Below are 19,410 nucleotides of genomic sequence, written 5' to 3' on the forward strand. Positions count from 1 at the left end.
ATTTCTTATGTTGAAATTGCTTAATAAAAATACTAAAAAACAACAACAAATTTACCAAAAAAGCAAAGTATTTCTTTAAAGAGAACAAAACAAAACGAAAACTACATCTCCCCGCCCCCCAAAAAGAGAGTAAGTTCACTGGAGAGAATAAAATATTAGAGATTTGTGATATATTTGTAGCACCTCGTATATTTCTCTCTCTCTCTCTCTGCCCCCCCCAATACACACAAACAGGTGACTCACAAGAATTTAACGCTGTGGCTTCTTTTATTACTCTCCACTATTCTCCTTAAGGTCTTATCACGGACATCATCATCTCCCTGGATGACAAATTTCTGTATTTTAGCGACTGGCTTCATGGAGACATCCGTCAGTATGACATCACCAACACCCAGGAGCCCAAACTGGTGGGACAGGTAAAAGCTGGCTTTGAGTGAATGACCAGAGCAAATAATTAATTTTAATATATATATATATCAATATTTACCAATTAGGTATTTACTAATAGTTATTTACCAATAAGAGAACGAACAATTTCAAGAAAAAATTGTTTGACTTGGTTGCATACACACTTACAAAAGAAAATGGCTTTCAACCACCAGCAACACGTGGTAGACCATAGACAGATACTCGTTTTTGAAATTGAATCCAAAGTTAATCAACTATTTTGTTTGATTATGCTGAAACATTCTGGCAAGGAGGGTGAGGGGGGAATTCTTTGTTGTTTATTTATAAATTGTATTATCTGCAAAACAAAATAAACATTTAAATTTGTTTGTTTGTTAAATATCCAGGCTTCCACTGGTGTATAAAAAAGGAAGTGTAAACTGTAAATAAAGTGATAATTAATACCTGGCAAAGTCACCAATATATGCATATGTTTAACATCGTACTCCATTTATCAGCATCAGTCACAAATACATACAGTGGACCCTCTGGATACGAACTTACCGTATTTTTTGCTCTTTAAGACTCACTTTTTCCCTCCTAAAAAGAAAGGGGAAATGTGTGTGCGTCTTATGGAGCGAATGCAGGCTGCGCAGCTATCCCAGAAGCCAGAACAGCAAGAGGGATTGCTGCTTTCGCTGCTCAGCGATCCCTCTTGCTGTTCTGGCTTCTGAGATTCAGAATATTTTTTTTCTTGTTTTCCTCCTCCAAAAACTAGGTGCGTCTTGTGGTCTGGTGCGTCTTATAGAACGAAAAATACTGTAATTTGTCCCGGGGGTCCGTACTTACCCCAAAAAAGTCCGTATCTGGAGGCGCCGTTTCTGCGCACGTGCGCAGTGTGATAGAGCGCTTCTGTGCATGCGCTTCTGCACACACTCTTCTGTACGCTTCTGCACATGCGCACACGGCAAAACTCGGAAGTATACACTTCCGGATTTGCTGCGTTCGCAACTCAATTTTACATTACCCAAAGGTAACGTAACCCACTGTATATCAATCAAAAAACATATTAAAAAGGAGCTTGCCACACAGCGCATAGTTAAAACTATAGAGTTTGCTCCCACAAAATGTAGTGATGGCTTTTAAGGAAGATTAGGCAAATTTGTAGGTAAGGCTATCAGTGGCTATCAGCCATGCTGACTATGTTCTACTTTCCCTGTGGGAGGCAATGTACTTCCGAATGCTCGTTGCCGGCGGCTGCATTTTGCCCTATCCAAAAGGGTGAACTGTCTCCCTTTGCAGTAGTCTATATCTTACCTCTAATCAGATGCAGAGGTCACATACCTAGGAAGGAAAACTAGCTAGCATCTAACCAGCCAGATTTTTTAAATTTACACCATCTTGCCAGCTGGCCAGTACGGTAGGGAGATTCCTGGCTGCGCCATTTGCCCCTGGAAGCTGGCGACTCTGCAAACATGATTCTGTCCTGTCCTGAGTCTGGTATATTTCCTTGCAGGTTTTCGTTGGAGGCAGCATTGTCAAAGGCGGGCCGGTCACTGTGGTTGAGGACCAAGAGCTGGACTGCCAGCCAGAGCCATTTATCATCAAGGTGCATGAGAACCACCACATTCCCCCCATTTATTAATTGTTTATCACATTTTATATCATGCCTTTAACCCAAGGCACTCAAGAAACACTCCTTCCTTCCTTCCTTCCTTCCTTCCTTCCTTCCTTCCTTCCTTCCTTCCTTCCTTCCTCCTCTCTCTCCCTTCCTTCCTTCCTTCCTTCCTTCCTTCCTTCCTCCCTTCCTCCCTTCCTCCCTTCCTCCCTTCCTCCCCTTCTGTTTTTGCCCTTGTCACTGTTGTTGTTATTGTTGTTGTTTAGTCGTTTAGTCGTGTCCGCCTCTTCGTGACCCCCCTGGACCAGAGCACGCCAGGCCCTCCTGTCTTCCACTGCCTCCTGCAGTTTGGTCAAACTCATGTTCGTAGCTTCGAGAACACTGTCCCACCATCTTGTCCTCTGTCGTCCCCTTCTCCTTGTGCCCTCCATCTTTCCCAGCATCAGGGAGTCTTCTCTTCTCATGAGGTGGCCAAAGTCTTGGAGCCTCAGCTTCAGGATCTGTCCTTCCAGTGAGCACTCAGGGCTGATTTCCTTCAGAATGGAGAGGTTTGATCTTCTTGCAGTCCATGGGGCTCTCAAGAGTCTCCTCCAGCACCAGAATTCAAAAGCATCCATTCTTCGGCAACCAGCCTTCTTGATGGTCCAGCTCTCACTTCCATTCTTCTTACCTTCTTAAAATCTGGAAGGCCACAGATGTCCTGCATCCCTGCTTCACTCTTTCCTCTTGCTCCAAATTGTCCTTCCACTTACGCCAAGCAATACATGATCCTCTGGAGTGTGTTAACATATCTGTTTTTTTTCAGGGAAAGAGGGTTCAAGGCGGACCTCAAATGATCCAGCTAAGCTTGGACGGCAAGCGACTGTATGTCAGTACTTCCCTCTACAGCGGCTGGGACAAGCAGTTCTACCCAGACATGGTCAAGTAAGACACCTTTCGCCTGGATATTATTATTTTTAAAAGTCAGGGCTGTAGCCCAGTGGCCGGACACCTGCTTTGCATGTAGAAGGCCCCAGGTTCAAACTCCACGTTGGGTCGATAAAGACCCCTCCCTGAAACCCTCTGCCCCTCTGCTCAAAGCATCTTCTTCACACAGCGCCCAGTTAAACTATGGAATTGGCTCCCTTAAGGCCACGGATGCCTTTAAGATGTGGCTTAGGGCCCTCGTATTTATGGGACCACCTCTCCTGGTCTGCCCCGCAGAGGACCTTAAGGTCCATGAATAACCATAGTTTAGAGGTCCCGGGCCCTAAGGAAGTCAGACTATCCTCCGCCAGGGCCAGGGCCTTCTCAGTGGTGGCTCCGACCTGGTGGAATGCTCTGTCCCATGAGACCAGGGCCCTGCAGGATTTAACCTCCTTTCGCCGGGCCTGTAAGACAGAGCTATTCCGCCTGGCTTTCAGTTTGAATGTAGCCTGATCTTTTATTCCCCTTCCTTCCTTCCCTCCCCCTCCCCTTTTATGAAGATTCCCCGCTCTGGGATCCCACAGCTAATTCTCCCCTGGTCTCCTCGCTGGCCCAAATAGGACTAACTTAGCCAGCTAGCCCTGGTGAACATCTAATGTTTATTGGAAGGATTTTCCCTCTAAATTTATTTTTGATTTTATTGTTATTCACGTTTTATACTGTATTTTATGCTGGGTTTTTTTGTAGCATCAGTTAAGTGTTTTAAATTTGTTGTTAGCCACCCTGAGGCTGGTTTTCTGAACCGGGAAAGATGGGGTATAAATAAAAAAATATTATTTTTATAAAAAAGGATTAGGCAAATTTGTAGAGGGATAAGGCTTTCAATGGCTACTATGCTCTGACTTCATCGCTGGAGTCCAGTGATGCTTCTGAATCTCAGTTGCTGGAAACCGCAGATGAGAAGAGAGGGCTTCTGTGCTTGAATCCTGCTTGCGGGTTCCCACTGAGGCATCTGGTCCAGCTTTCCAATCCTGAACAATAGGATTGTTAGCATGTCTGCTAAGCAGGTTAGTGCTTACAGCTATGTCAGGTCTTGAACATCTAGCAATGAAATTCAGTTTGCCTGGAATGCATCTGTACAGTGTAGTGTCAGAAAATGCTTCAGCAGTACCATCTACCTGGTAACCTGTTACCATCGGTGTGTCTGCTGGGTTTGCATCAACCAAATTCAGCCAGGTTAATACATCAGCAAGCTTCTGCGTTTGGTGTACCAGAAAATTACCTGCCTGGTCTTTCTCTACCTGCAAAGAAAGATAGTTGGGTGCTGGACCAGATGGGCCACTGGCCTGATTCTGCTACTGGACTCTTCCCTTTTGTCCTCAAAAATAAATGATTATGGCCTTATTTCTGCCTTCCTTCACAACATGTTTTCTCCACTCCTGTTTCCCCTCCTCTTCACTTCAGGGAAGGCTCTGTCATGTTACAAATCGACGTGGACACCAAGAAAGGCGGCTTGAAAGTGAATAAAAATTTCCTCGTGGATTTCGGGAAAGAGCCGGAGGGCCCTGCGCTTGCCCATGAGATCCGCTACCCGGGTGGAGACTGCACCTCCGATATCTGGATCTGAGGAAGGCTCCCAGCAGGACAGAGAGCAGTTGGACCCTTAATGTTGACCCTTTGTCCTTTCTATGTTCCACATATGAAAATTGATCTCAGTGGGGCCTCTAACCAGATTTCCATGTTCTTGCAGACAGGGAGCAAGTTTATAGTCTGTGGAACTGAACAGTACAGTGGACTCTCGGGTTGCGAACATGATCCGTGCAGGAGGCACGTTCGCAGCCTGCAGCATTCGCAACCTGCAGTGGCGCATCTGCACACACACAGGTTGCGATTTGGCGCTTCTGCGCATGTGCAAAGTGCGATTTAGCACTTATGCGCATGCGCGACCGCCGAAACCCGGAAGTAACCCGTTCCGGTACTTCCGGGTTTCGGCGGGTCCGTAACCAAAAAAAACCCACAACCTGAATCATCTGTAACCCGAGGTATGACTGTACAGCTTTTCCTGGACTGTACCACTTCAGGCAGTAAGCCGGGGTGTAGCAGGTTAGGACGCTCCCACACAACATTAAAAAAAACATATGCACATAGAAAACTAGTACATTAGCAGTAAGGCTTATGATCAGCTTTCTCTATGCATAGGGAGTCTGGGGGGAGTGGGAGGGGAATTTTTCCAACATGTAACTCCCGCTTCCTGAAGGCTGAAGGAATCATCCATAGCTCAATGGGTAGATTAAGAGAATCTCTGGAACAGGTGTATTACCTGATGCTTTTAATGATACCAAACTGTCCTGCGTGTTTACTGGCCTGCCTGCCTCTCTCTACTGCAAACCATAGTCTTGCTCACATGATTTATTCTGCACCTGATAGGTCATCACACTAGGCCTTGGAGCCATTCAATAAAGCTGAATGTGGGAAGATTCAGGGCGGACAAATGAAAGTTCTTCTCCACACAGCGCTTGGAGAGTTTTCTTTCACAACCAATCAGTGTATAAATCTTACGAAATAAATAAACAAATAGCCAAACTGTGGAATGTGGTCCCCGCCGGATGTATCAATGGTTTTTTTTAAGTGTTAGACAAATTCGTGCAGGATTAGGCTACCAATGCCTAGTGACTTTGATGCCAGAGGCAGAAATGTTTCTGAATACCAGTTTCGGGGACTTTCTGGTGGGGATAGCCCTGCTGCGCTCAGATCCTGCTTCCCATTGAGGCATCTGGGTACCCAGAGTGAGAACAGGGGTGCTGGACTAGAAGGGCCACTGGCAAAATAAAAATAAAAAGGCCTTCTCCCCACTTGTGCTCCTTAAGAAGTGATATTCAGAGGCATCCTACCTCCAGTGCACACAGCTATTGTGGCTCTGGATCCGGGCATTAGCTTTTCCCTCTTAAACTACCGTATTTTTCGCCCCATAAGATGCACTTTTTTCTTCCTTAAAAGTAAGGGGAAATGTCTGTGCGTCTTATGGAGCGAATGCGTGGTCCCTGGAGCCAAATTGCCCAGGGGCGGAAAGCAGATCATGCTCTGTTTTTTTGAAAGAGGGAAGAGGGTGTTGAAACAAAGCCGCTGATCGTGTGCGCTGATCGAGAGAGATAAGGGACGCTAGAGGTAAAGGAGGCTGCCTGGGAACGGGGAGGTAAAGACAGCAGACTTGCAAAGGGGGGAAACAGGAAGACTAAAGCAATAAGGAGAGGAATTAGAAGAAAAGGAGGAGCAAAAAAACTGCTCCAGCTAAGGAAAAGACACTAAGGCAAACAAGAGGGAAGGGAGTGTTGAAAGGAAGCAGCTGATCAGTAAGCGATCGGGAGGGAGATAAGAGACGCTAGCGATAAAGGAGGCTGCCTGGGAGGGGGGAGGTAAAAGCACATGGATCCTCAGGATTTTTGCATTGGGTCACCCCAAATTCACCATCAGATCACATAGCATGTCCGTGGCACAGCCTGCACCAAAAAAATTACGCACCCACTGTTGCATGGGGCTGCAATGGTGCAAAAACGTGGTTACACAGCACGGTTCCACATGGATCCTCAGGATTTTTGCATTGGGTCACCCCAAATTCACCATCAGATCACATGTCTGTGGCCACAGCTTGAACCACAAAAACCATACATCCACTGTTTCGTTCAGAATATTTTTTTTCTTCTTCTAAAAACTAGGTGTGTCTTATGGTCAGGTGCGTCTTATGGAGCGAAAAATATGGTACTTCCTTCCTACTGCCTACTTGGATTTTAAAGTAGGGTTACCAGACATCTCTGGTTCCCGGGGACGGTCCCCAGATTTGCAAATCTGTCCCCGGGAAACGTGGCAGCGGCAGCCTCAGCAGTCCGGAGCCAGTCTGGTAGCGCAGTTGGCTCTGGCTGGCTTCAGGAGATGCTCACTGCCGAGGGGGAACCGGGGGCGTCCGGGGGTACAGATTTCCTGCCCCCTCCCCCCTTTGTTTTGACAGATTGGGGGAGGCTCAGGAGTTGCGGGTGGGCAGCCGTTGCCCAGGAGGGATGCAAGGCACGCGGTGTCTCTGCCAGGCAAGGTGCAAAGCCCTTCTTTCACACCCTGTTAAACATAAATGTGCAGTGTTTTTTAAAAATTGGGCAACGGCCGGCCACGACTCCCGAGCCTCCCCTGATCAGTCAAAACAAAGGGGGAAGGGGATGGGAGATCAGGGGAGGCTCGGGAGTCACAGGCGCACGGTGCGCCATTGCCCAGTTTTTTAAAAAAACTGTGCATTTATGTTTCACATTTATGTTTGACCTTTATACAATATGCATGTATGCTTGGGTTCAGGGTCTTTTGCTTCACAATCCCCACTACTGACTCCCTGTTGCTACTCAGCTCCCCCCCCCCCCCCCAAAAAAAGTGTCCCCAGATTCATTGAAAAAAATCTGGTAACCATATTTTAACGTTCCATCTTCTTTAAAAGTGTCAACAGGACCCAAAGGCTAATGGATTTTTTTGAATGTATAAGGTTTGGACCCGAGCACAATTTGTTTCTCATCCTTCATCATTACTGAATGATGAAAATGTGTTAAATACCCATAGTCTACAGCAGCCTTTCTCAAGATGCTGTTGGACTACAACTCCTGTCATCCCTAGCTGGCAGAACCTTTGGTCCGGGATGATGGGAGTTGTAGTCCAACAAGATCTGGGGACCCAAGAATGGCTGGTCTGCAGTGAGATCTGAAATTACAGATTGGCCAAAAATGAATGGTTCGCTCTTTATTTGGTAACTACCATTTTCTGCCACAAGAGGTCACATTCGTATTTTACCACACGCCATTTAACTAGGGGCTCTGCCTGCATCAACAATACTGTACATTACTGCTTTTAAACCAACTTGACAATAAGATCAACTGTGTTATCATGACCCACAAACCTGAGGAAGGTGGTCTTCACCAAAAATTATTGGAATTCGTAGTGAGGCTACAATCCCCAGGGAGAGGTTTCAAATTGGTTTAAGGCCTCTCTCAGACATCCTTTTTATAATGCTTATGATTATCCGTGCTTATGATAATACTGAGGCGGTTATACACAATTCTGTTTGCAGCTACAAAAGTTTTGGAGAAGACATAACTGCTTCGGTTCCAGTCGTTGCATGTCCTGTAACTTCCAGCTTGAAATCCTGTATCTTTTTATTAGAGAATGTTTTCATGACAGAGTAAGCTGCAAGCATTCCCGTGGAAACTGAGCGCATGTTTTGGAGAAATTTAAAAAGTGTTTTAACAAATAGCAGAAGGGACCAGCATATTAGAAAGGTAATATCTTCCAGGGAAGGTAGGTGACAGGTCAGAATCCAGTTAAGGTGTGTTGAGGAAGGAGTATATTACACAACTGGAGCTTCTTTTAGGAAACCTCCAAATTGTTGAGTTTTTATATGTGTAAGATCCAGGACAAAGCGCTGCCTTTCAGAAATCCCCTCCAGGCATCAATTCTGCCTTCATCCTCCACTATATAACTTTTTACATAATTTTTATTGCAGGGTTTATGCACTCTGTTTTTTTTTTAAACTAATAGTGGCATATACCGTATTATTTGCTCCATAAGAGGCACTTTTTTCCTCCTAAAAAGTAAGGGGAAGTGTCTGTGCGTCTTATGGAGCGAATGCATGGTCCCTGGAGCCGAATTGTCCAGGGGCAAAAAGCAGATCATGCTTCTTCTTTTTTGAAAGAGGGAAGGGGGTGTTGAAACAAAGCCACTGAGCACCTGAGCAGCAAGGAATCAGGAGGATGATAAGGGACTCTAGAGATAAAGGAGGCTGCCTGGGAGGGATAGGTAAAAGCACATGGATCCTCAGGATTTTTGCACTGGGTCACCCCAAATTCACCATCAGATCACATAGCATGTCCATGACTACAGCCTGCACCAAAAAAACCACACATCCATTGTTTTGTGGGGCCACAGCGGCGCAAAAATGTGGTTACAAAGCACGGATCCACATGGATTCTCAGGATTTTTGCATTGGGCTACCCCAAACTCACCATCAAATCACATATCATGTCTGGAGCCACAGAATGAACAACAAAAATCATACATCCACTGTTACATTCAGAATATTTTTTTTCTTGTTTTCCTCCTCTAAAAACTAGGTTCATCTTATGGTCAGGTGCGTCTTATGGAGCGAAAAATACGGTAAATATTTTTTAATAAAAAAAATAAGAAACTAACTTTCATGTAGTGTCAAGGGCTGCTGTGACCTCAGCAGCCAATTAACCAATCGCCTCTCCCGTTCTCTGTCACATCCCACAGCCCAGCACATCTGAAAACGCTGAGCTTGTATCAGCGAGTTGGGTCACACGGTGTAGATCTCAAATGTTCTCATCCCCAAACGCCCAGCGGGGCTTTCCGTCTTGCGTTTCTTGAATGGCAGGCTCCCTCCTTTCAGTCCCCCAACACTTTGGCTCACGTCTTAAGCTTGGGGTGATTTCAGAAGCGGCGATATGGCGACAGGGCGGTTCAAAGGAAGCGCTAATGAACTGCTGAGCATACATACATATATGCTTGCAGGCACGCCCTGCTGCTTCCTGGACCCCAGCCATGTGCTTGAACGAGGCAGCCAAAACATTTATGGGAACTTTTAGCTGCATCATGCTCATTGATAAAGGCAGAGTCATGTGTGTAGCTCACCCTCAGTTGCAATTAATTCCGGGCGCCAGGCAGAATCCGTGCCACCTGCCTCACAACCAGTGCCAAACAACACAAGACGGAAAAGAAGGTGTGATAATGATGAACTGTTTGCAATGATGAACTGGGTGGCGGGAGCACAAAAAGAACGCCATGGGTGTTGCCAAGATTTATGTTAGGGGTGCGCGACACCCACCTGTCGTTGTCTTCTTCTGTCTGGCTCTGTCTGGCAGATCGGGATGGAATGTCTCAACCCCAGTTGTCTTCAATTACTTTCCTCTGATCCTCAGTGCCCAGAAAAACCTGTCGAAATCTCCAGTCGTTTGAAAACTAGGAAGTTAAGCAAAAAATAAACACCAGGGGGTACCTTCCATGCGGTTAACGAGCCTATTTTGCATAATTACAAAGAGCACGCCTTTTTTACATCTTGTTTATAAAAAATCTAAACTAAAACAAGTTTTCTCGGTTTCGCTGGAAACCTTTTCAGCACTTTCTTCTCAAATAACTCCTTTTTCACCCCCCCCCAAGGCAGTTTTTCTGTGCACGCTCAGTAAGCAGAGCCCATGGAGACGTTTTCCTTAGCCGGGTGATTACTCTCTCCTGAATGACTGCTCCACAGTACAAGTGAGCTCAGCAAACATTTCGATTTTGAATATTCTGATAATTTCTACTTTTAGTTAAGTATTTTTATTTATTTACTTAGAATCCTAGAATCCTAGAGTTGGAAGAGACCACCAGGGCCATCGAGTCCAACCCCCTGCCAAGCAGGAAACACCATCAGAGCACTCCTGACATATGGGTGTCAAGCCTCTGCTTAAAGACCTCCAAAGAAGGAGACTCCACCACACTCCTTGGCAGCAAATTCCACTGTCAAACAGCTCTTACTGTCAGGAAGTTCTTCGTAATGTTTAGGTGGAATCTTCTTTCTTGTAGTTTGGATCCATTGCTCCGTGTCCGCTTCTCTGGAGCAGCAGAAAACAACCTTTCTCCCTCCTCTATGTGACATCCTTTTATATCTTTGAACATGGCTATCATATCACCCCTTCACCTCCTCTTCTCCAGGCTAAACATGCCCAGCTCCCTTAGCCGTTCCTCATAAGGCATCATTTCCAGGCCTTTGACAATTTTGGTTGCCCTCCTCTGGACATGTTCCAGTTTGTCAGTGTCCTTCTTGAACTGTGGTGCCCAGAACTGGACACAGTACTCCAGGTGAGGTCTGACCAGAGCAGAATACAGTGGCACTATTACTTCCCTTGATCTAGATGCAATACTCCTATTGATGCAGCCCAGAATTGCATTGGCTTTTTTAGCTGCCGCGTCACACTGTTGGCTCATGTCAAGTTTGTGGTCAACCAAGACTCCTAGATCCTTTTCACATGTACTGCTCTCAAGCCAGGTGTCACCCATCTTGTATTTGTGCCTCTCATTTTTTTTTTGCCCAAGTGCAATACTTTACATTTCTCCCTGTTAAAATTCATCTTGTTTGTTTTGGCCCAGTTCTCTAATCTGTCAAGGTCGTTTTGAAGGGTGATCCTGTCCTCTGGGGTGTTAGATTTAGGGGAGGCAGCTGTCCCTCCCTACCCCCTGGCCATGCCCATCCACCCATCTTCCAATGACAACACCCCAGCCAATACCAGCCCTAAAGGTAAAGGTAAGGGTACGCCTGACCATTAGGTCCAGTCGTGGCCGACTCTAGGGTTGCGGCGCTCATCTCGCTTTACTGGCCGAGGGAGCCGACGTACAGCTTCCAGGTCATGTGGCCAGCATGACTAAGCTGCTTCTGGTGAACCAGAGCAGCGTACGGAAACGCCGTTTACCTTCCCGCCAGAGCGGTACCTATTTATCTACTTGCACTTTGACGTGCTTTCGAACTGCTAGGTTGGCAGGAGCAGGGACCGAGCAACAGGAGCTCACCCCGTCGCGGGGATTCGAACTGCTGACCTTCTGATCGGCAAGTCCTAGGCTCTGTGGTTCAACCCACAGTGCCACCTGCATCCCTTTACCTTTTTTAAAGGCCCCCAAATTGACTAAAGAGAGAGAAACGAGGACTTCAGATAAGCAGGCACAGTTAGAGATCATGCCATCCCAACGTGTGCTTTCATCAAAGCCTGTGTGAGAAGAGGAACTGGACCAACCGGAATCCGAATCTTCTGCGACTGTCTCCTCCTGAGCTCTGAGATCTCCAAAGGGCATGTGAGCACCTGGCTACAGGTAGATGGGGTGGGCGGGCCAGGAAAAAGGATTTATTGGGAGTCAGCTTTTCCCTTAATGAGTTCCTTTACAAGACCACACCTTCCTCACCCACCGTTTTGGCATCCTCTTGGGTGTGTGTGCGCACTTATATATTTAGAGGATCCCTCTGGGTATAAGCAGATCTCGAGCATCTTCTTACTACCGTCAGACGCACAAGCCCGGGCTGCCAGAGAATGTATCAGACAAAAGGAGGGGTTGTCCCGGAACAAGAGGAGCCCGACAAAGGAGGTAAGAATTGATCCTCTCTGTCTTCAGCTGGCTGGAGCAATAATTAGCATTGTCTTTTACAGTGGTGCCTCGCAAGATGAAAAGAATCCGTTCCGCGATTCTCTTCGTATAGCGGTTTTTTCGTCTTGCGAAGCAAGCCCATTGACAGCTTAGCGGATTAGCGCTATTAGCGGTCTAGTGGCTTTTAGCGATCAGCTGAGAAGCGGCTTATCAGCGGATCAGCTGTTAAGCGGCATATCAGCTTAGGAAAAGCAGGAAAAAAGCGAAAAAAACTTGCGGGAACTCGCAAGATTTTTTCATCTTGCGAAGCAACCCCATAGAGAAATTCGTTTAGCGAAGCGCCTCCAAAACGGAAAACCCTTTTGTCTAGCGGGTTTTCCATCTTGCGAGGCGTTCGTCTTGCGGGGCACCACTGTATTTTATTTTTATTATTTATATATATTTTTTATTAAATTTTCTGTTTTACAATTTAAAATACTCATTTTAACATCCTTAAAATATTCCTTCTTCCCTTCCCTTCTTCTCTTTCCACAGTTCATTTTGCATATCATAAATCCCTGCGTATTTTACAAAAAATAAACCCTTCTGTATTCCATCAAAACTTATTTACACTGTTGAATTTATCTTAATGCTGCCAGCGTTTTCAGGTGTACGCAATCCCCCCCCCCATATATTCAATAAACGTCTTCCAACCTTCTCTAAACATATGTTCTTCTTGTTCTCTTATTCTATATGTTAAGTCTGTAAGCTGCACATATTCCGTCAGCTTCAGTTGCCATTCTTCTTTAGCTGGGACCTCGCGCGTTTTCCATTTTGGGGCTACCTAAATACAGACTGCAGTAGTAGCATACACTTTTTTGACACCTGGGAATTTCAGTCTGAATTATCCCCAACAGAAAGGACTGTGTGTGTGTGGTTTTTTTTGGGGGGGGGAGAACTTTAAAAAAAAAAATTCAATTTGTTATGGAGCATTTCCCAATACCCTTTTACAAGTTTGCCACATGTGAAAGATTGTTCCCTCCACCTCTTTGCATCTTCAGCACTTATCTTATTCAGTCTTATACATCTTAGCAAGCCTGCTTGGAGTTAGCATTCTCTTTTAGTTCATTCATTCATTCATTCATTCATTCATTCAGGGTCTCTCCAGACTGGTGAAGCTTTTCTGTAGGGGCATTGATGCAATAAATGTGCCTCGGTGATGGATTGATACCAGACCGTCCACACAGAATTCCACTTCCATTACAGTGGTACCTCGGGTTACATGCACTTCAGGTTACAGACTCCACTAACCCTGAAATATTACCTTGGGTTAAGAACTTTGCTTCAGGGTGAGAACAGAAATCGTGCGGCAGCAGCGGGAGGCCCCATTAGCTAAAGTGGTACTTCAGGTTAAGAACAGTTTCAGGTTAAGAACGGACCTCCGGAACGAAGTAAGTTCTTAACCCGAGGTACCACTGTAGTTATTTTTCTGAGATGCTTCCCCAACGTTACTGCACAAACGCCCTCAGGAGGGGCCACTTTTGCAAAACGAAAGCAGGGCAAAAAAATAAAGGGGAATGTTTGTGGCAGGATTTCGGTAGGACGTGAAGGGAAATGAATATCTGATTGGAAATGAAGCCATATGCCCTCCTTGAAACTTTTGAAAGCAGGATCGTGCCCTGACACCATCATGAGCACAAATCATCATGATTGCACAATGAAAAGCATGGGGAACCCTCGAGGGAGACCCACAGATCCCCAGAGGAGGAAGGCTCAGGGCTGAGAGATTGGTGGTGGGACCCTGAGAAGACGTCAGAGGGAGAAGATTGGGAGGAGGGTCTGGATGCTGAAGGGGCAACAGGGTTTCGTCAGAAGCCACCGCTGAATAATGTCTTACAGGTGGCCATCCATCTTCTGCTTAAAAGCCTCTAAGGAAGGAGAGTCGCTGTTCATTCCACTGTTGAACAGCTCTTACTGCCAGAAGGTTCTTCCTGAAGTTTAGTTAGAATCTCCTTTCTTGTAGCTTGAAGCCACGGGTTCGAGTCCTACCCTCCAGAGCAGGAGAAAACAATATTGCTCCATCTTCCATGTGACAGCCCTTCAGATATTTGAAGATGGCTCTCTAATAAATAATAATTATAATTATTATAATTATAATTATAATTATTATAAGTTATTTATACCCTACCTTCCCCGGCCAGAGCTGGGCTCAGGGCGGCTAACTCCAGTAAAATTACAGTAAAAGCATAATGGGGGGGGGGGGACCGGGACCAATTTAAAATACAGGTTAAACTGCAATTTAAAATGCAGCCTCATTTTAAAAGTTGTCCATAGATCAAAACCGTAAGGGGAGGGAAACGTAAGGGTCATTCTGAGGCCAAATCAAAGGCCAGGCAGAACAGCTCTGTCTTGCAGGCCCTGCAGAAAGATGTCAAGTCCCGCAGGGCCCTGGTCTCTTGTGACAGAGCGTTCCACCAAATCGGGGCCAGTACTGAAAAGGCCCTGGCCCGAGTTGAGACCAATCTAACCACCTTGCGACCTGGGACCTCCAAGGTGTTGTCATTTGTGGACCTTAAGGTCCTCCGCGGGGCATACCAGGAGAGGCGGTCCCGTAGGTACATGGGTTCTAGGGCTTTAAAGGTCAAAACCAGCACCTTAAACCTGACCCTGTACTCCACGGGGAGCCAGTGCAGTTGGTACAGCATATCTCCTCCTTTCCAGGCTCAACATACTCAGCTTCCTCAACCATTCCCAATAAGACTTAGCTTGCACGCCCTTGGTCGTGTCTTGGTCACCCTCCTCTGCACACATTCCAGCTTGTCAATGTGCTTCTTAAACTCTGGAACACAATATTCCAGGTGTGGTCTGACCAGTTTTGAGGTCTGCACCCATGCAAATGATATTGGAAGAGCATAAACAACAATGATTGACACGGACAAGGGAGTTTCCATTCAAGGGTGTACAGTCATCTACCAGGAGCTAATTGCTGATGGAATCTAGCTAGATTAAATGGCCTAAATTACTCATGTGGGTTAGTTTCTATTGGTCTACTCTCAGCAGGAATAACATTGGCTAGAACCTTGTGGATGGGCAGCATGTAGGCATTTTCTGTTCTTCCTTCTTACTGTACCTTACTTCATCTTTAAATCAGACCTGGACTAGATATAGGGTGGCCATATTCCCAAAAGTGAAAATCCAGAGAAAGTTATAGAGCTTTTTTGTGATAAAATAAAAGTATTGGGCCTTTTTTGAATTTTTAAATGATTTTATAAAAAGCATTAACTATATACAGTACTATATGTCTAGCTTTCCCGGACATTTTGCCAATTTGCCAAAAATCCGCCCAGACGCCATTTTCGGGCCAAATCCCCGGATGTGTTTCTGAAAACCTGGACGTACAGCAGCCCTACTAGATAGCCCATCAAATAGGCCACCTTTAAATATAGGGTTCTCTTCTGTAAAACAGGCCACATACCCTCAAAACTAGTCTGGAGTGCATTAATTAATGGGCAGCACATGGAGATATTGATCATGACTTGTGGTATCGTGAAGCAAACACCTTATGTGTGCATTACAGTGACAAACTAAACATTCTCTAGAATTCTTCTTTAAAAAAGCTTTATTATAGGGTTGTAGCCAGTTAGATCTTTTCAGGGTAAATCTGTTGAAGTGAATGGACCTGACTGACCTGGACCCCTCAATTTCAATGCGTCTATTCTGGATAGATTGCATAATTTAGCTGGACGCATCCCATAATTTCTATATAAACAACATCATGCAACTTCATACTATCTCCACATTCCTTACAAATTCTGAAGGCTGTGTCTAGCGTTAGTCCAAGTGCACCCATTAAGAATAAACGGGCCTGACAAACTTAGGGCTATTCATTTGAATGGGTCTACCCACAGTATAACGTACTTGGATCCAAACCATAATATTCCCTGACATTCTCAGAATGCTGTAGTTGGAAGTAGTGTCCAGGCAGAAATCTGCAAAAATGTCCGGGAAAATTTGGATGTATGGTAAGTCGATAATCCTTTAAAATTGCTCAAAAATGGGATTTCAATGCCTTTAGTCTGAGTAGCTTATTACGCTTATTATTTTATCATGAATAATTATGATTTATGAATTGCCTTTATATGCTGCCTTTCTGCAACCGTGGTTTACACTGTTAAAGCACTTAAAGAAACAATTTAACTTGTAAATTTGGCCCGGTCAGTGGGTGGGTAGTATTGAACACAACCCTAATTACATTTTTTTAAAAAAAAAACAACAACCTTTATTTTACCTTTTAATCTCTCCTAAAAATTACATTTAAAAAACGCCTCTCTGTTATCTGGGTATTATCAAAGTGAACTTGGAAAACCAGAGCTCTTTCTTGTTTTCTTTTTCAAAATAAATTTATTTGTTTGGCTTTTCAGATTGAAATTTTAGTCACATATGTAGAACATATAAAGTAAAAACAAGGAATCTCTTGGACTTTCCTCCTCCCCAACTGTTAATCATTTCCTCCTGCATCTTTTATGATCATCCAAATATTCAAGGGATATTCCGTGTCCAATAACAGTTTTAACTGTTTACAATGCTTTTTAAGATAGCTTATCAATTTCCCCCATTCCTTATTGGAATTTTTGGTCTCCCTGATTTCTGACACTTCATTTAAGCCATTTAGGCATAAAATCCATCAATTTGATCTGCATGAGACTCTGGGAACCAAGTCTTCCTCTCGTGGTCCGTCCCCTATTCCTGCCCCCCAGCCTTGACTGGTCCGTCCTTTATTGCGCTCCCCCCTCTGCCTTTGCCACCTGCCTCCCTTCCAAAGACCAGAAGGACTGTCCACAGAGGTTGTGGGAATGGCTATACGAGTGTACAGCTCGACTCTTGCTCAACTCAAACTGCAAGCAGGTGCAAAAACCGGATACTGAGGAGCAGGAAGAAGAAGAAGCCAAAAGGCTTCTTGCGCTCAGGATTAGGTCTAGCGGGCTCAGGATGGAAGATTTAGGTTGAATATCGAGGGGCGGAGGGTGTTTTCTTGGTGGCAGCGTACATTTAAAATGTTATGATGCCGTGTTCCTGTCCGTCCACCTCCCAAGTATCCTGGGAGTTGTAGTTTCTTAAGGGTCCTGTGGACAGTTGTTAAGACATGCACAGGGCCAGATTGAGGTCTGATGAGGCCCTAAGCTACTGTGATAGGAATTTTATGGTCTTAGATACAGTGGTGCCTCGCAAGACGAAATTAATCCGTTCCGTGAGGCTCTTTGTATAGCGGTTTTTTCGTCTTGAGAAGCAAGCCCATTGACAGCGGATTAGCGCTATTAGCGGTCTAGCGGCTTTTAGCGGCTTATCAGCTGATAAGCGGCTTAGGAAAAGGGGGGGAGGGGAAAAACCCCGCAGGAACTCGCAAGACATTTCGTCTTGCGAAGCAAGCCCATAGGGAAATTCGTTTTGCAAAGCGCCTCCAAAACGGAAAACCCTTTCGTCTAGTGGGTTTTCCGTCTTGCGAGGCGTTCGTCTTGCGGGGCACCACTGTATATGGTAATGTTCATAACCGCACATACATAGATCAGCACAGGAAGGCCAACCTGGAACAATTTTGATTCCTAAACTGACCAAATGTTTTCTCTGCAAGGTCAAAATGGAAAAGCCTCCCCATTGTCTTTTCCTTCGCAAATCCTGTCTTAAGGGTATGTCTGCGTTTGAATAAGGGTGTGAGCCTTATCATTACAAAAGAATGGCCAGGCTCCTCAGGAAATCCAGTCAAGTAACTTGCCAGACAGGGACAAGAGAAAAACAATATTAAAATTTCTGTGATGTAGGTGGGATGGATGAGAGGGGTGGTCTTAGGTTACACCCCTTCTGTGATGTATGTATGATGTTTCTGGAGGGTGGTCTGGATCTACAGGAGGGGAATTTCAAAAGTCTTTATAAGCCCTTGCACAGTATTTTTGTGGGTCCTCCTCCTCTCCTGCGTGTGAGGGGAGCACCCTGTTGCAACAGATCAATAAAGATCAGGCTTACTAGCTGCTTTGCTTCTCAATATTCTCTGGTTGGCCTCTGTTATTTTCTTCTACCAATAGGGAACCTATGTAAGGACTCTATATGGGCTCTTGGATACCCCATAAGGGAAAAGGGCATATTTTTGTTTGCAACACTACTGAATGTAACAGGGCCCTTTATACGTCCAGCTGTCGTTTGTCAACCACAAATTGTCGCTGTTTTTTGGGTAAATATATGCTATGTGCGGGGCCCATAACTTACATCATAGGAGCCTACACAACACAAAACACTGTTGCTGTATGTTGGTTTTATTTTATTTTATTTGCTTTTTATCTTATACAGTGGTGCCTCGGGTTAAGTACTTAATTCATTCGGGAGGTCCGTTCTTAACCTGAAACTGTTCTTAACCTGAAGCACCACTTTAGCTAAAGGGGCCTCCTCCTGCTGCTGCGCCGCCGGAGCATGATTTCTGTTCTCATCCTGAAGCAAAGTTCTTAACCTGAAGCACTATTTCTGGGTTAGCGGAGTCTGTAACCTGAAGCGTATGTAACCCGAGGTACCACTGTATTTTGGAAACATCAAGGTTTTTTACCTTTAAATTTTGGGTGGGCCCCCAAGAGAGTGGGGCCCTAAGCTATAGCTTGTTTAGCTTATACGGAAATCCGGCACTGGGGACACACACCCTATTCCCCTCCTGGAATATGTTTTGGGGTACTCTCATTTTCCTACTCACATTGAAATACTGCCCCTCAATGAGGCCAAACTTGGATTCACAAAATGTTTAGGGGTGTGTGTACCCCTGCTTCTCCCCAGAAAAAAGCACCGCCCCTATGATTGCATCCCTTAATTGTCAGTCTCTCATTAGAAGTAAATAATTTAAAGAACCTTCAATGGGTGGGATGTCTGTTTCAGTCCTGCCTTTTTAAAAAATGTAAGTTTGACATCTTTCTCTGTTTTTTAATGCTGGTTTTAATGTATGTGCTTTTTATTGCTGTAAGTTAATTTTAATAATAATTATAATATTTTTGATGTGAATATGCTGACTCTTTCCCTCTCCCTCTTCCAAAACCTGCAGAGCAGTGTGGATGTCATGGCCCGGGTTATGCAACCCCTCTGGATGCTATGAGAGGTAAGTCTCAAACTGATTCCACCACAGGCCAGAAAAAATTGAGACCTTATTTCAAGCCACACAACAATCAGGTTTAGCAGTGCTCCCAAATCAAGATTGCTCAGGAGGAAGATTAAGGGATTAGGCACAAGTACAGAGGAGGTGTGGTTTATCAGTGGCTAATAATTATGGCAAAACTTCCAGGTAAAGGAGCAGGATACATTGAAAGACCAGTTGTTGAGGATGTAAAAGAGGATGTGCT

The 19,410-nt window shown here is 45.1% G+C and overlaps 2 protein-coding genes across 3 annotated transcripts in view; both read left to right on the forward strand.

The window, feature by feature from the left end:
- LOC310833274 (methanethiol oxidase-like) overlaps positions 1-5,502 on the forward strand; it is a 33,310-nt gene extending 27,808 nt beyond the window's left edge. The window contains exons 9-12 of the mRNA XM_083715880.1: positions 295-416; positions 1,904-1,996; positions 2,811-2,929; positions 4,376-5,502. Coding sequence (XP_083572006.1) covers positions 295-416; positions 1,904-1,996; positions 2,811-2,929; positions 4,376-4,538 — 497 coding nt within the window. The 3' untranslated portion in view covers positions 4,539-5,502. The remainder of the gene's footprint in view (positions 1-294; positions 417-1,903; positions 1,997-2,810; positions 2,930-4,375) is intronic.
- Positions 5,503-11,844: 6,342 nt separating this feature from the next.
- Positions 11,845-19,410, forward strand: part of LOC310833263 (methanethiol oxidase-like) — a 32,188-nt gene continuing 24,622 nt past the window's right edge. The window contains exons 1-2 of one of the 2 annotated variants that reach the window (XM_083715859.1): positions 11,845-12,064; positions 19,116-19,169. In XM_083715859.1, coding sequence (XP_083571985.1) covers positions 12,010-12,064; positions 19,116-19,169 — 109 coding nt within the window. In that variant the 5' untranslated portion in view covers positions 11,845-12,009. Of the gene's footprint in view, positions 12,065-16,818; positions 16,949-19,115; positions 19,170-19,410 lie in introns of those variants that run through there. The other variant, XM_083715860.1, reaches the window with a different exon arrangement.

This window comes from Podarcis gaigeae (assembly GCF_964106915.1).
Source record: "Podarcis gaigeae genome assembly, chromosome: 16".
Classification (NCBI taxonomy): domain Eukaryota; kingdom Metazoa; phylum Chordata; class Lepidosauria; order Squamata; family Lacertidae; genus Podarcis; species Podarcis gaigeae.